Source organism: Miniopterus schreibersii (assembly GCF_964146895.1).
Source record: "Miniopterus schreibersii genome assembly, chromosome: 20".
NCBI lineage: Eukaryota > Metazoa > Chordata > Mammalia > Chiroptera > Miniopteridae > Miniopterus > Miniopterus schreibersii.
The window spans coordinates 22,656,106-22,669,710 of record NC_138122.1 but is presented as its reverse complement, the minus strand read 5'-3'; the positions used below and the strand labels follow the sequence as shown (position 1 = coordinate 22,669,710).

At 41.9% G+C, this 13,605-nt stretch overlaps 1 protein-coding gene across 2 annotated transcripts in view; it reads right to left on the bottom strand.

The window, feature by feature from the left end:
- MED13L (mediator complex subunit 13L) overlaps positions 1-13,605 on the bottom strand; it is a 208,159-nt gene that overhangs the window by 18,620 nt on the left and 175,934 nt on the right. The window contains exons 15-20 of one of the 2 annotated variants that reach the window (XM_081123215.1): positions 10,453-10,673; positions 9,940-10,145; positions 5,549-6,486; positions 3,236-3,415; positions 2,410-2,633; positions 335-527 (exon numbers count right to left, since the gene is read on the bottom strand). In XM_081123215.1, coding sequence (XP_080979341.1) covers positions 335-527; positions 2,410-2,633; positions 3,236-3,415; positions 5,549-6,486; positions 9,940-10,145; positions 10,453-10,673 — 1,962 coding nt within the window. The remainder of the gene's footprint in view (positions 1-334; positions 528-2,409; positions 2,634-3,235; positions 3,416-5,548; positions 6,487-9,939; positions 10,146-10,452; positions 10,674-13,605) is intronic. The other variant, XM_081123214.1, reaches the window with a different exon arrangement.

Here is a 13,605-nt window from a genome sequence, read left to right as displayed (position 1 = left end):
CTCTTGTGCACACAGGGCTTTACAAGCTTCGTGGATTCTCTCGGGAATCTGGGTTAAAATTAAGCAGTTAATATCAAGTCATGCAGCTAAGTTTTCTAACTCTGGAGTAAATTAGATAGGACTTCTTTAGGCAGCTTTAAATGGCTTTTAAAGAATATACGTGCACATAAAAGTTGGCACTTAACTACCTAGAAGGCAAAAATTAGATCTAAATAAATACAGTCATGGAACATTAGACAAAAGCAGCATAATGCTGCACCCTAACAGGGGTGGGGAGGAGGAAATTTGCTATTTTATCTCTCAAATTCTACTTTACCAAGTACATTCCCATTACCTAGGTGATGGCGGCAAACTTGCGCATAAAGTTTGAGTCTGGAATGATTGTCACTCTCCTCGCTGCTCCACGGCTGGTTAAACCACTCACTCACAAGCTCATCGCTCAGCTTCTGTGCCACCGTCTTCCCCACGCGCATGATCCCATCGCGCAGCACTTTGCAGATGGGCTTGTGCTGCCCAAGCCTACACATCTGAGACCATGAACAAGACCATTACTTAGGACACGAGCATTGCTTTGTTCAGCATGTAGCGTTAGTGAGGGACATTCTGTACCATACACATGGAAGCATTTTCCTTTTTCTTCTCAGTGCGACCACATGCAACCAAACCAACACTGTAAGCTGGTAATTACCATGTACCCTGAAGCTGCTGTCTGTCTCTCCAAAACCTGGAGTAGCTCTTTTACAGAAAAATACATGTTTCTTCTAAAGAAAAAGAAATGCTTCTGCACCCCAGCCCATTCCTCTTGCCTGAGGGAAGATTGCTGAGCCCTACCTGATTGCTAGTGGCCAGAAAGGAACTAACCAGAGTCCTGCCTACTATGGCTGACCGAGACACATGTCCACTAAAACCTCGTAAGTAATCCCCACTCACCATGTTTTCCCATAAGATAACATTACAATTATATGGGCCACCTGTTAGATTGTTACAGACATTTGGAGATCGCCAATAGCAGAGGCCACGGAAGTGCTGATCACTTTTATGAAGTAAATGGTTGTTTTAGCACAAGATTCTGTTATTAATCCCCAGGACACTAAGTGGCAGAGAATTAATATACCTGCCAAACGTAAGCTGCTTAACTGCCTGTTTGCCAGCAGGAGAGCCCATATGATTATTCCCTACTACAGCTGATGAACTGCAGGCCTACCAAGCCCCTACGAAATCTTAAGCAGGTATGTAACTGCCAAATGGGCAATCCTAGTACCGTTAAGATCAAAAAAGATCCCGGCAAGCTTTTTATGTTTTGTAACTTATATGAAGGCTTCATTCAAGAGAATGGCTGGGCTTTGAAACAGCTTAGACAAGTTTTCTGTGTTAGGGTAGTATGATTTAATATTATTATGTATCCATGGGCCAAGCACTGTTTAGAAATTACTGTATCCAAGGGTTTCCTTCAGTAGCTTAATTGATGCCATTACCTAATACATTAGCATCTTCTCACTTCTTTGTAGCAACACATAAGTCTACTACTTCATGCATACTCATGTTTATAGAGAGTAGATGTTCTGTTACGGAATATTTTTGAAATTCAAGTTGGCACCTTATTTAACAACCACATTTGTAATACTTATAACATGTCTGCCACAGTTCTAAACACTTCATAAAATCTTATTAACCAATGTCGCCCCAATAAATTTAATTTTGAAAAAATACTAATTTAATTTAATCTTGCCAAATATAATGATACCAGAGGTAAAAAGTACAAAGAACTTAGTGTATGTGCACTTGGATAGAAGAATGTGGCACTTCCTCATCAAAGTCAGACGTGAGTCTAAGTTTTCAAATGTAACAGTAATCTATCTATGTACTAAATATATAAAATTATCTACCTGGTTATTACATTATTAAGGTTATTACATTATTAAAATTTTAGTATTAAGATAAATGTAGTGTTAAACAAAACATAACAGGGCATGATTCATTAAACTTATCTTTCAATTTAGAAATTTTTAAGCTAAACATTTTTATACCGTTCTCCCCACAGCCCCACAGAAAGAGCAGCTGTGCCTTCTTTTCTTTTCGTACAGCTCATCTTCTGAACGGCCACTTGCCCCTGGTCAATAATACTTTCAAACTTGAGCACATAAATGGGGAAAAACAGCTGGCAGGATTTTAAGATGTGGAGTAGGGCTGGTAGAGGAAAGTTGTCTAAATCTAATAAAATGTAAAGCAAGGTGGGAAAGCACTTCACTTCTAGGAAAATCCCCCAATCCAATTCTTTCCTCCACCCTCCGACTAACTGCGAATTTTCTTCGAGATCTACTTTGAAGATGTTTTTTCTTTAAGATTTAGTGATAACCAGAAACAACCTGAGGACTCATGTCATAAAAACTATTTTCCGATCTTTCCCACCTCATATACAGCGCTCAAGTCCCTGAAGAAAGTTTTGGCTCCTTCGAGCAAGGCCTCATTTTCTGGACACACCACAATATAGGCAACATCACGGTGGCCCCCATATGGGTCCAACAGCAGCCTCTCCCAAAACGGCAAGGAGAATGGTGAGATGGTGAGGAAGTCCTTGTCATAGCCGACGAGCAGGGTGGGGATGGGCAATGGCTCAGGAGACTCTTCTGACCCTGAAACAACAGTGCAGTTTAGGAAGGTGCCTGAGAGTCTGTTTCCCACAACCTGAACCATTTAGAAGTTCCTGGTGCACTAGTCTTAATTCTAGCATCAGAAATTTCATCGTAGGCCGACATGACACTCTTAAAAGTACTCTTCAAACCCTCTCATTAAGTGGCCACTGATGAAGGACTTAATTAAACAAGTCAGAACGTGGTTCTAAAGGTTCAAGCAGAGGGCAGAGGGAACACGCTGAAGGTCGTTTCCCAGCAGCGCTACGTCACTTCCTCTGAGAGAGGCGTCATACCCTGACTACGGGGAGGCTGACAAAACCAGTTCAGGAGTTCATCCAAATGAACACGCGATGAGGATCAGGAAGACGCAAATCTGATACACGTTCTACTTAGAGATTATTTTCCTCACTGACCCTGATCATGCCACCAATGCTCACAAAGTTTAACTCCAACACTGACTTCAGCAAAACAAAGAGAATATAAAACTGAAGCGTGATCAAGGAAAAGATTCTATTTTGTCAGCGAAGCAAGGACTTGACAGTAACAGAAGCTGCTCTCCACGGGCCGGGCCGTCGGGAGGCTCGCGGCGGGAGGGGCTGTACCGTAGGTGCCACGGCCTGCCATTTTGTGGAACTGCTGCCAGGTGAGCGGCCCCTGCACGTGCTGGATGTTCTCCCAGGTCCTGCCCGTGCGCTTCTTCTGGATGGCGTCCTGGAGAAAGGGCTGCAGGGACAGCAGCGTGCGGACCACGTCCTGGGAGGAGAGCATGCTGATGTCCAGCACTGGAGCGGGCGGTAAACGAGAAGAAACAGGTCACCAGGGCGGCCCAGACCGGCACCCTCCCCTTCCCTGCCATCACTCTGGACTCAGGGAGAGTCCACGACAACGACGTTACTGGCGGCAGAGTCTATTTGTAGCAGACTCTAAAATACCTGACTCGGGGGTCAGGAGGAAAGACACTCTCCTCCTGAAGCTAAGAAAGTAATGTATTACCTATTATTGGAAGTAACACAAAGGAAAATAGGTTACTCTGTATAAATACAGAGGTTAACTGTAGGACTTCTTAAAAGTAGAAAGATGACAGGCCTGACGTTTTTAAATCACACAAACTTGTTTCCGAAGTTGCTCGTAAGGAAAGAGAGCTGTACACGTTTCTTAATGATTGTGTGACTTTAATTTACAAACACCAATGGTTTGATCATACGATGAGGGGGGGAAAAGGGACTTACAAGCTTTTGGAAACTTCAAAAAATGCTCTAACTGTAAAATATTTTCACGAAATACGAAACGTATAATGAGAAAGAAAGCCTTCCCTGCAGGAAGAGGTACTGACAACACAGCAGCAGCAGTGACAGGGCTGAAAGCCGCCTGGACACAGAGGAAGGGAGGGGATTCACGGCTGCAGAACAACACTCACCAAGCTAGCAGGAGGGGCTCTTAGCCTACAATCTGAAAAACTTGTGAAACTCTGTGCAAAACTGTGCATGCATACATGCATGAACATATGTGTGCTCTTCCCCAGAGAAGGTCCATGAGCTACTTCAGTTTGAGATGATCAGCTATGAATCTGCACAGCTGGGTTCCTGAAGGCCTTCCCTTACTCTTAACTTTTCTAGCTGATTAGGAAAGGGGCATGGATGAAAATCTAAGATTTACCTACCAAAGAAATCTGAAACACAGAGTGCTTAGGGTTCTTAAGACATTTTTATTTTTAGATTATGTCCTTAAATCAAACACAGTTTGCAAATTGGTGGCCCATAGTTATTTTTTAATTCTGGAGTAAATCTCTCCAGGAAATTTCATATACAAATCTGGATTTCCAGCTTCTCCTGACAAACTGGAAGACCCAGCAACCAGGGCTGAGACCCACACTCCTGCACAGCCCCCTCTGCTGCCTGCCTGAGACCGAAACAGTATTCATCGCCTTTATTTTCAAGCCTGTGCTTCTCTTTTTCTTACGAGTAAAAAAACCAGTAAAGAACTTATCGCACTTGTGGCTCTATCAAAAGTAGGAAAATGACAGCCCAAGAACAAGACTAAAATCAGACATATCTCTTTGGAACCCTGTTTCTGTGCATACAAAACAGAGTGTGCTGTGGAAGGACACAATTCAGGGCACTGCTTTTTGCGAATCTGGCTCCCTGCATCATTCATTTACATGATCTGTCTGCTGCGTCCAAGCATCTGAATTTGGAACCCATCCCTCCCCTGCAATAAAAGGTGCTAGTCTTCATATCCAAAGATGACACTACTGCTCCTCCCACACAGGCTGGTCTTCTGTCTGAAGGGTACTATCTAGTCAAAGGAACCACCAAGATAATCATCCACGTTTCTCCAGGGGAAAGACTGTTCTTTAATTCATAAATCCATCCAGCAGACAGTAATTAAAGGTCTGATAATACAGGGCACTCTGCTTAAACATGAGCAGTTCTATAAATGAGTATGGCTTTTGAATACTTCCTTAGGAGTCTCCACTTCCGAGAAGTCTCCCTGCTTGACCTACTCAGAAAACATGTCACTCCCTATTCCACTGACCTTTGTCCTCTGGACATACTTGTACTACTCCAGAGTTCAATTTAAGAAGCTTATATAACCTTCTCCCTACAAGACTCAATGACGAGAGAGTCACTGATCGGCTGCCTCCTGCAAGCCCCCCACTGGGGATGGAGCCCGCAGCCCGGGCAAGTGCCCTGGCCGGGGATAGAGCTGTGACCTCCCCGTCCACAGGCAGATGCTCAACCACTGAGCCACGCCGGCCGGGCTCAAACACCTTTTGATGATAGCTCCCACTTTAGCTGTCTTATTTTTTAAGAAATGAAATTTTAAATTTGTCAGAGAACAAAGTGCAGAAAGCGTGTAAGCTGTCCTCACGCCGAGGCCGTCCTCCAAGCCCGTGAGTATTCCGGGGCACCTACCGTTGCTGTGAGGCCAGGAGTGCACGGTGGCGCTTCTCACCAGCGCTTCGTCCACCCTGCCCCCCGTGGGGTTGTCCACGTACTGACGCCCCTGCTCCAAGGCGTTAAAGCACTCCGCCCAGTAATCATTATTATCCGCCTGCACCCGGTCGTAACTCCAGCTCACGCAGGGAAGGGCTTGGCGATTGTTTGAGGATATGTAGTCCAGGAAACTCAACGAAGCGAAAGGCTGTGTGTGTTGGTTCTGCAGGAGGAGGAGGAGGCTCGTGGGTGGCTCCTGGGGCTTTCTGGCCGCCTCCACCTGGGGGAGGAAGCTGGTCTGACACATCATTAGGCGCCTCTCTGCAGCCTGGCCAATATCAGAATTCTTCCCAAAAATGTCCAACTCGTCCTCCAGGAAGAGCCCCGAGTTGTAGCCAAGTTTGCGATTCATGATGGCACTGAAGCCGCAGGTGCAGCGGTACTGGTCCTCGTTGGAAGAGTCAGGGATGTACAGCCCAACATCCGCTCCCTTGATGTTCATGTTGCAGGCACAGATGCAACAGCTGTCAAAGTTCCTGTCTTTAAAGATATTCATCACAGAGTCAGAGAGGATCAGGGTGACGTAGAGGCTGTGGGCTTCAGGAATCGGCTGCATGGTGGCGGGCTCCACAGAGTTAAGGGGCCGCGTGGTAGAGGGGGTAGAGGCTGGTGACCCCTGATCGGTGCTGTCGTATTTAACAGACCCTTGACCACTGGCAGTACCCCCACCTCTGGGAGTTCTTGGGGTCCTGGGGGTTCGTGGCGTGGGGACAGAGAAGCGAGGGGTTGCTGGCGATGGCAGAACTCCTGCTCCACTGTTGCTGGCTGGGGCAGCGCTGTTCAGCGTCACCGGCGTGTTCATCTGTGGCGTGTTCAGATAGTCTGGGTCTGCTAGGCTCCCGACGCTAGGCACGTTACTGCAACACAGACGGCACCCGGTGAGGGTCAGAGGCAGGTCGCAGACGTGGAATACATACCTATCGCCCTGGCCTGGCCTGTGCACTTCTCATCACTCAGGCATGCACCCCTTAGTATACTCACCTTTCTCTTTAAAGAAAAGATTCAAAGGAGTCAGTGCAGTATGTGGGAAAGCAAAAAGCGAAGAATGAAGAAAAGGTCCATGTGACACTTTCCTTCCCTCAATCCACATTTAAGCATCACTCATCTGAATCTTCTGAGGAAACTTTTAGTATTTTTACAGAAAACATAATGCTGGATTTGGTCAGTGTAATTCTGAAAAATTGTAACTACTAAATGGAACTTTAACACATGAGTTTAGATACTAAATTAGCTAGAAGACCATAGGATGAAATTTCCATCTAATCTGCAATTACATTTTTGTCATTTTTTGAAACTGAAAGTCTGCCGGTGTATTTGTTCTCGGAGACTATAATCTATATATGAGTCTAAAGTAGTTATAATCAAATGCACATGAAAATTTAATATTTTTCTAACTTTCAAAATGCAATCCTATCTAGGCTTGCATTTTAAAAGTAATGTGAAACCACGAGGGAATTCTATTTTAGGAAACCCACTGGCCGGTACTACACCAAAGTTAATAAAAATATTACATATGCAGCTAAGAGGCCTTAGTATTAATTAGGTGGTTGCAGAGAAGTACACATATTATATTATAATTTCCAGACTTGTAAGATTTCTGTGGGGTGGAAGGCAATTCTAGTTCACTTATTAATTTCAATATGCTATGCATTACCTATAGCACAATTATTTTTAGTTCCCAGAGACCTGATCGCATTGTGCTATTTTCTCCTAAGCAGAGACTTCTTTTTGGAATAGCCACATAGAAAACAAAACAGTATCTATAATGTTCTGTTGTTTTATTACTGTAGAAAATTTTCTTGATGTACATTCTTACAGATGCATGTAAACCAGCATATGAGACCATTCTTTCCAATTAGAAAGTATCAAAAGAACACAGATTTTTTTAATGCTTAGGATTCTTCTGAAATCTATTAATAATGTGCTTAAATTAACGTTCCTCCAATAAACTATTCATTCACTTATAATTTGAAAGAAGAATGTCATAAAATAATGGCTCTTCAAATAATTTTTTTGTGATTTTTAATTAGCTATGCCTAAACGACCAGCCCAAAAACCCAAATCGGGCACTCTAAAGAAATTTTAAATCAAAGGCACACTGGTATCTTTGAGCACAGATAAAAAATGACCCAGAAACCTTGATTAGCAATCATTGCTATCTCAGAGACCAAAATAATGTGTGTAATAATGATCTTTACTCTAATTAGACTCCTTTCAAATTTTCCTGTTCAACAAAACCCTAAAATTATTATGCAGTTCAGATCAGGAAAGGAACTACGCCTACTAACTGAAAACTTAAATAATTAAATTGCTCCCTAGATAGTAAGAATGGTTTATCCTATATAGTAACGTGATTTCTCCCAGTCAATAAAAATGAACTGAGTACCAACCCTATGTAGGATGCTGGATATTCAACAGTGAAAAAGAGAAAGAAAAGTTAAGCACACATCAAGTGTGACAGGCATCATGCAAATGAGTGCTGGTGTGCTGAGTGTGGCAAGTGTGTGTGGGGGGTGGGGGGGGTAATGGGGGATGTCCAGAATGATGGAGACCACGGCAGGAGGATTTTGCATAGTCCAGTACGGTGTTGTCCAATAAGGTAGGCACTTAGCCCCATGTGCTAAATTTAAGTTAACTTAAATAAAACTAAAAATTCAGTCTTGACCTCAACTAGCCACATTTCAAGTGGGACACAGCTACAGCATGGGCATAGTCAATGCCATATTAGAAGGGCAGACACAAAATACTTCATCACAGAAAGTTCTATGAATAGTGCCAGTTTAGAATACCAAGAATCTTTGGAGGGCAAATGACAGATTTAATAGGTCTAAATTATTTATTATTTAAAACTACCACACAGCAAAGGGCTGCGTGTCATTTTTTTGAGGAGCCTGTGTGTATAAGAGATCAAAGTGTCGAATGGGTCTGCATGCTAAGCCCGTGTGAGGAGGCCACACCAGTGTGCTCTGCGAGTCTACAAGTAGGTAAGCTAGAGCAGAACTGGAGCACAGCCCCAGAAAACAAGCTGGGTGCTCACACCCGGAGTGTTCCTGAGTCCACGCCTTCACATGGCTGGTGAGTGGTTATTTTTCCAGTACTTCTACAACTGTAGCTGTCAGGGCCATTCAAAAATCTGTGTGACAAGTAGAGCAGGATGACCCCATTTTCAAGAAGGGAAGACTCAAGTGAAATGGTCATTTAAGGTCACACACAGAATAAACAAAAAAAAAAAACAGGGTGCTCTGACACTACAGTGACACCCTCCCAGGATGGGGCTCTTTTATGCCACTTCTCTTGCAGTTTTTCATTCTGATACTGACTTTACGTACATAGGCATAAAGCCTGTTTATGACATTACAGCTGACAGCACCAAGATGGTTTTACACAAGACCACGAAAAGTACCCCACAGACTGGATCTGGACCACAGTTTGTCTTACTGGCTCTTAAAATGCTACTGTAAATTAACTGCCAACAAACCGAATTAACTGTCAACATATTTCAAAGGAAATTTACATAAAAATCCAGATCTCCGGTCTCCCACATTCCTGCCTGAACAACTCACTGCAATTAAATAGCAAATGTCCCTTTAAATGGGACGTACTCTCTACAGTTCATCGCAGACCCTGCTGGTCCAACTGTCCCTGACAACCCTCACAAAGACGGAGCGTCAGCAGCGCCAAGTCTTTTGCTTTACCTAGTCCATTCATCCCCATGTCGCTTACCTGGTTCCAACAGAAATTTGAGTTTGTGGCCTTTTATTTAATAGCACTTAAATTATTTTATTAAGAAATTATTAATCATATAGGAAACTGATTCTACACTGTTGATTTAAGTGCTATTTTCTGGACAGTATGAAACATGCCCAGGCTACGATAAACACCTGTTCCTTCTCCATTCCACACCACCATCCTGTGCTTCCTTGTATATGTGGGGCCAGTGACAGAGATACTGTCTATGGTAATATGTTTTAAAGGGCCTTAAGTAAACACATTTAAAAATCATCAATTTACATAAGACAAAGTACTCACCACCACCAGACACAAAATACTACCAACACAATCTAGGGCCTGATTCTGTGGCAGACACCGATTTGACACTGAATGAGCATGACCACCACGATTCTCTACACAAATAACCTTCATTTTTCCACACACATGAAATCTGGTTTAGAAAATAATGCACATTTTCAACACAAAATAACGTGCACAAAAACATGAATGGCCAATAAAAGTTTCAAATAATACGCTACCATCATCGTTTTTAGTAAGTATTTAGTTGAGATAAAAATCACACGATACACGGCACGTACTTGTAGCCATCTCTAATGAAAGTGGCTGTCGGTGGCATGGGCAGTTGTTCGATTTTAGGAGGGATTGCCCACGAAGGCCGAAACAGACAGGCATCAGGTATCTTCAGAGGTAGCAGGCACTGGCTTGGCAACATCTTCAGTGGAGCAAACATGGAGGATCCCACAAAAGGTTGAAAAGCTGGAACTTTGTGCACATATGAGAAGTCCTGTGACGATAAAGTGAGGTCAGCGGTAATGTTGGTAAATGACTCAGAATACAGCACGGTAGTGACAAAAATGATTGTAACTCAGTATTTCTCTTGTCTGGTCAATAGAAAATGCTAATGCCAAAATCTTAAATTAATCAAAAGACACTGTGATTAGTGTATCAAGCAATGCACCTCCTGACCAATTCAGAGGTTTGTTAGCAACTTGTGTGTAAGTGGCATAAAGACAGTATTATTTTAAAGCAGCAGCAGTGAATCCACCTGAAAGCCACTCCGCCTTGGTAAAAGTGAATACACTGGCAATCACCTTTATTTCCTCCGGCCTGGGGCTTCCTAAACCGTCCTCTACTTCCATCCTGAACTCAGTGAGCTGGGCCGAGGCCACACTGACCATAGGGCTCTCCATCATGCCTAATGCTGTCACCGTCTCTGAGCTGACTCCGTCCTTATAGTTCATTACAGGGGAAAACGCAGGGTGCTGTTCCAGAGATGGAGGGGTGGGGAACATCCTTTGCAGATCTGCTACTGCTAAAAAAAAAAAAAAAAAAAAAAAGACAAAACCATTTCTTTTAACAGGCAGGACTGACAAAGCAAATCCCAGTTCATAGCCAGGAAGCCCACTTGGCATCAGAAATGATGCCAACCGAATGGTCAGCTCAGGTCAGTGACACAATAGAACGTTAACAATGGACATCACTACGAAGAAGGCCACCAGCAGAGAGCTATCCTTTTCTGGAACGTTATCACTATCCTCTTGACCCTTTAGGATTTGGCCTCACATTAATTAAGTGAACAAAGTCTACCTACATTTTTCTTCTAACAACTGACCCCCTGAGAAGTCTAAGAAGCTGGAAGCAATCCGGTTGGAGTAACCACTCTATTAAAAGTTCTATCCCTATTACAAGTATGAGTGCAGTATTTCAGAATGATAGAATAATTGTATATAGCAAATTTTAAATAGAAAAATCCATCAGGCATTTATGTTATAGAAAAGAAAAACTGCTTAAGCTATAATGATGGTTTATACGTAGTAGGATTACTCACTAGTATGACAAATCCACAACACTCACTGCTCTTTGAGAAAATAGCTCTGCACCCTCTTTTCAAATTGACATTAAAATGAAACTTCATAGTAAGGATTAACAAACCTACCTAGAACCAGAAGACAATTGATTGAGAACCAAAAAAAAAAAAAAAAAAGGTTTCTTTCAAGGAATACTTAAAACAGTGATTCCCAACCCTTTTTAAAAAATCATTTTAATATACCTGAGGTTACCCATCATCATTAACAGCGACTCAGTCAGGCACTGATTCTTCAAGTAGGAGTGTATGTAATGAAACGCAAGTTGTGGCTGTGAAATTTGGCCACTAGGGGGTGTCCTGTATAACAAATTCATCTACAAATCTGGAGCCACAAATTTGATTTGGAATGGCATCTGATGTCCCAATTTCCAAACACACTGCTCTTTCTAGCAACCTCAACAGTTAAACTGGCAAATCGTAGACACAGAATAAAATAAGATATGACTTTTAGCTCTGAATCAGAAGTTAATGAAGTACAACTGCACCATGCTCTCCCCTGGGCTAGAGTCTAAGGTACAGCTGTCTAAAGAAGCAGCCATGGGTTGGGCTCCACAACCCAGGCGCTCCCAGCACAGCACTGGTATGCTCAGATCACTTCCTCTCCTGGGACCTAGGCGCTTTCATCTAAAAAGGAAGACTTGATTAGATGTGTGATTCTCACCAGGCTTTCTTTCATTCTTTTGTTTATGGGGGGAGGGAAAAAGCTCCACCATATGGAGGCAGGAAAAAAGGTGAGAACCTCTGGATTCAATCATCTTTACCATATTTTCTAGTTAAACAATTATATAATTCTGAATAATTTACCCTTTCTTGGTCTCAGGTACTTAACTTGATATTAAACTATCCCTAGCTGTTACTGTGTGTTGCTTTCCTCATTATTACACAATCACAATCGAGTAACTATGGACCTATACTTTCCAGCACAAGATCCACTAGCCACATGCGGCTATGGAGCACTCAAAATGGGCCTTGTCCAAACAGAGATGTGCTTGCATGTGTAAAATATACACCAGGTTCCAAAGAGTTAGTACAAAAAAAGAATGTAAAATATTTCAGAATCTTTTATACTAATTACTTATAAAAATGACAATATTTTGGATATTGTCATTATTTAATATGTATTATTAAAATTAATTTCACGTTTGTTTGTTTTTCTGTAACTACTAGAAAATTTGAAATTACTTATGTGGATCTCATTTGTGCCTCACCCCATATTTCTATTGGATGTCGCTGTTCTAGACATTAAATTTTATGTCTTTCTGCCTCAATGTACAATAAAGCTACTGCAGAGATGAAACTTCCTGCCATGCTATTTTCACTGTCACGTCTTGGGAGGAAACACTGTGTGTATGTCTATACACACATACTTTGTACACATGAAAACAATCCTCTTGACTCATATATCTGTATTTTCCTGATGCTAATATTTTTGCTACATTTCAAATTCATTATTTTTGTAAGCTGTACTTTATCATAAAATATTGAGTAGTTTCCTTCTAAAGTAATTCCATCTTTGAACAGAAATGAGGGAAAGAAGAGAATACACCATATACTTTACTGGGCAATGACACTAACCAACAGGATGGTTTGTGAGCGAATAACCTTGGACTAATTATTAGACATGTTACCATGTAACACTGCTATGTAACACTTAATGTCAAAAAGACAGAGGATTAACTAGTTTAGCGCATGGGGAAAAATTCACTCATCTGGCCTACTCATATGTATCTACTTTAACACTGGTTCCTTTAATCTGTGAGTTCCATGTTTGTAAAATTCTGCAGTGCAGAGCAATAAAAAAAAAGAAAAATGTTTAATTAAAAAAACTACAGCAACTGGCTGACTATCATTATTCATTTTCACACATGTCATGCTTGAGAAAGCTTTGCATATTTTAAAAAGCTATGGATCCACTAAAGCTGTCAAAATCCAATCTCTGTATACTGCACACTTCTACATTTGAGTAAATCAGCTCTACATTTATGGGTTCATAAAACTTTTTGACTCATCCCTATGACACAGTGGTTTTTCCCCTCAATTTGTTCTCATTACCGGCTGGAGGTAATGAGAAGGTATTACAGGATGATTTGCAGTGGGGTATGTCTCTGCTTCAGTGTCCGCACAAGCTACCCTGACTTGCTTTTCTCTCGTAGAATAATGTGGTTTCTTAGGACAAAGAATAACTAGAAAAAAAGGAAGTTTCTCTTCTAGTCAGCACACACAACGATGCTAGTTGATGTCAAAAGGAAACACAAAACTTCAGTACAAATTAGAAAAAGAACCACAGAAAACAAACAGTTCTCATTATCCCGTGTGAATTAAATTTATAAAAATGGGAACATTTCACACAAGCTCTTAAAGTGAACTATCGCTCTGA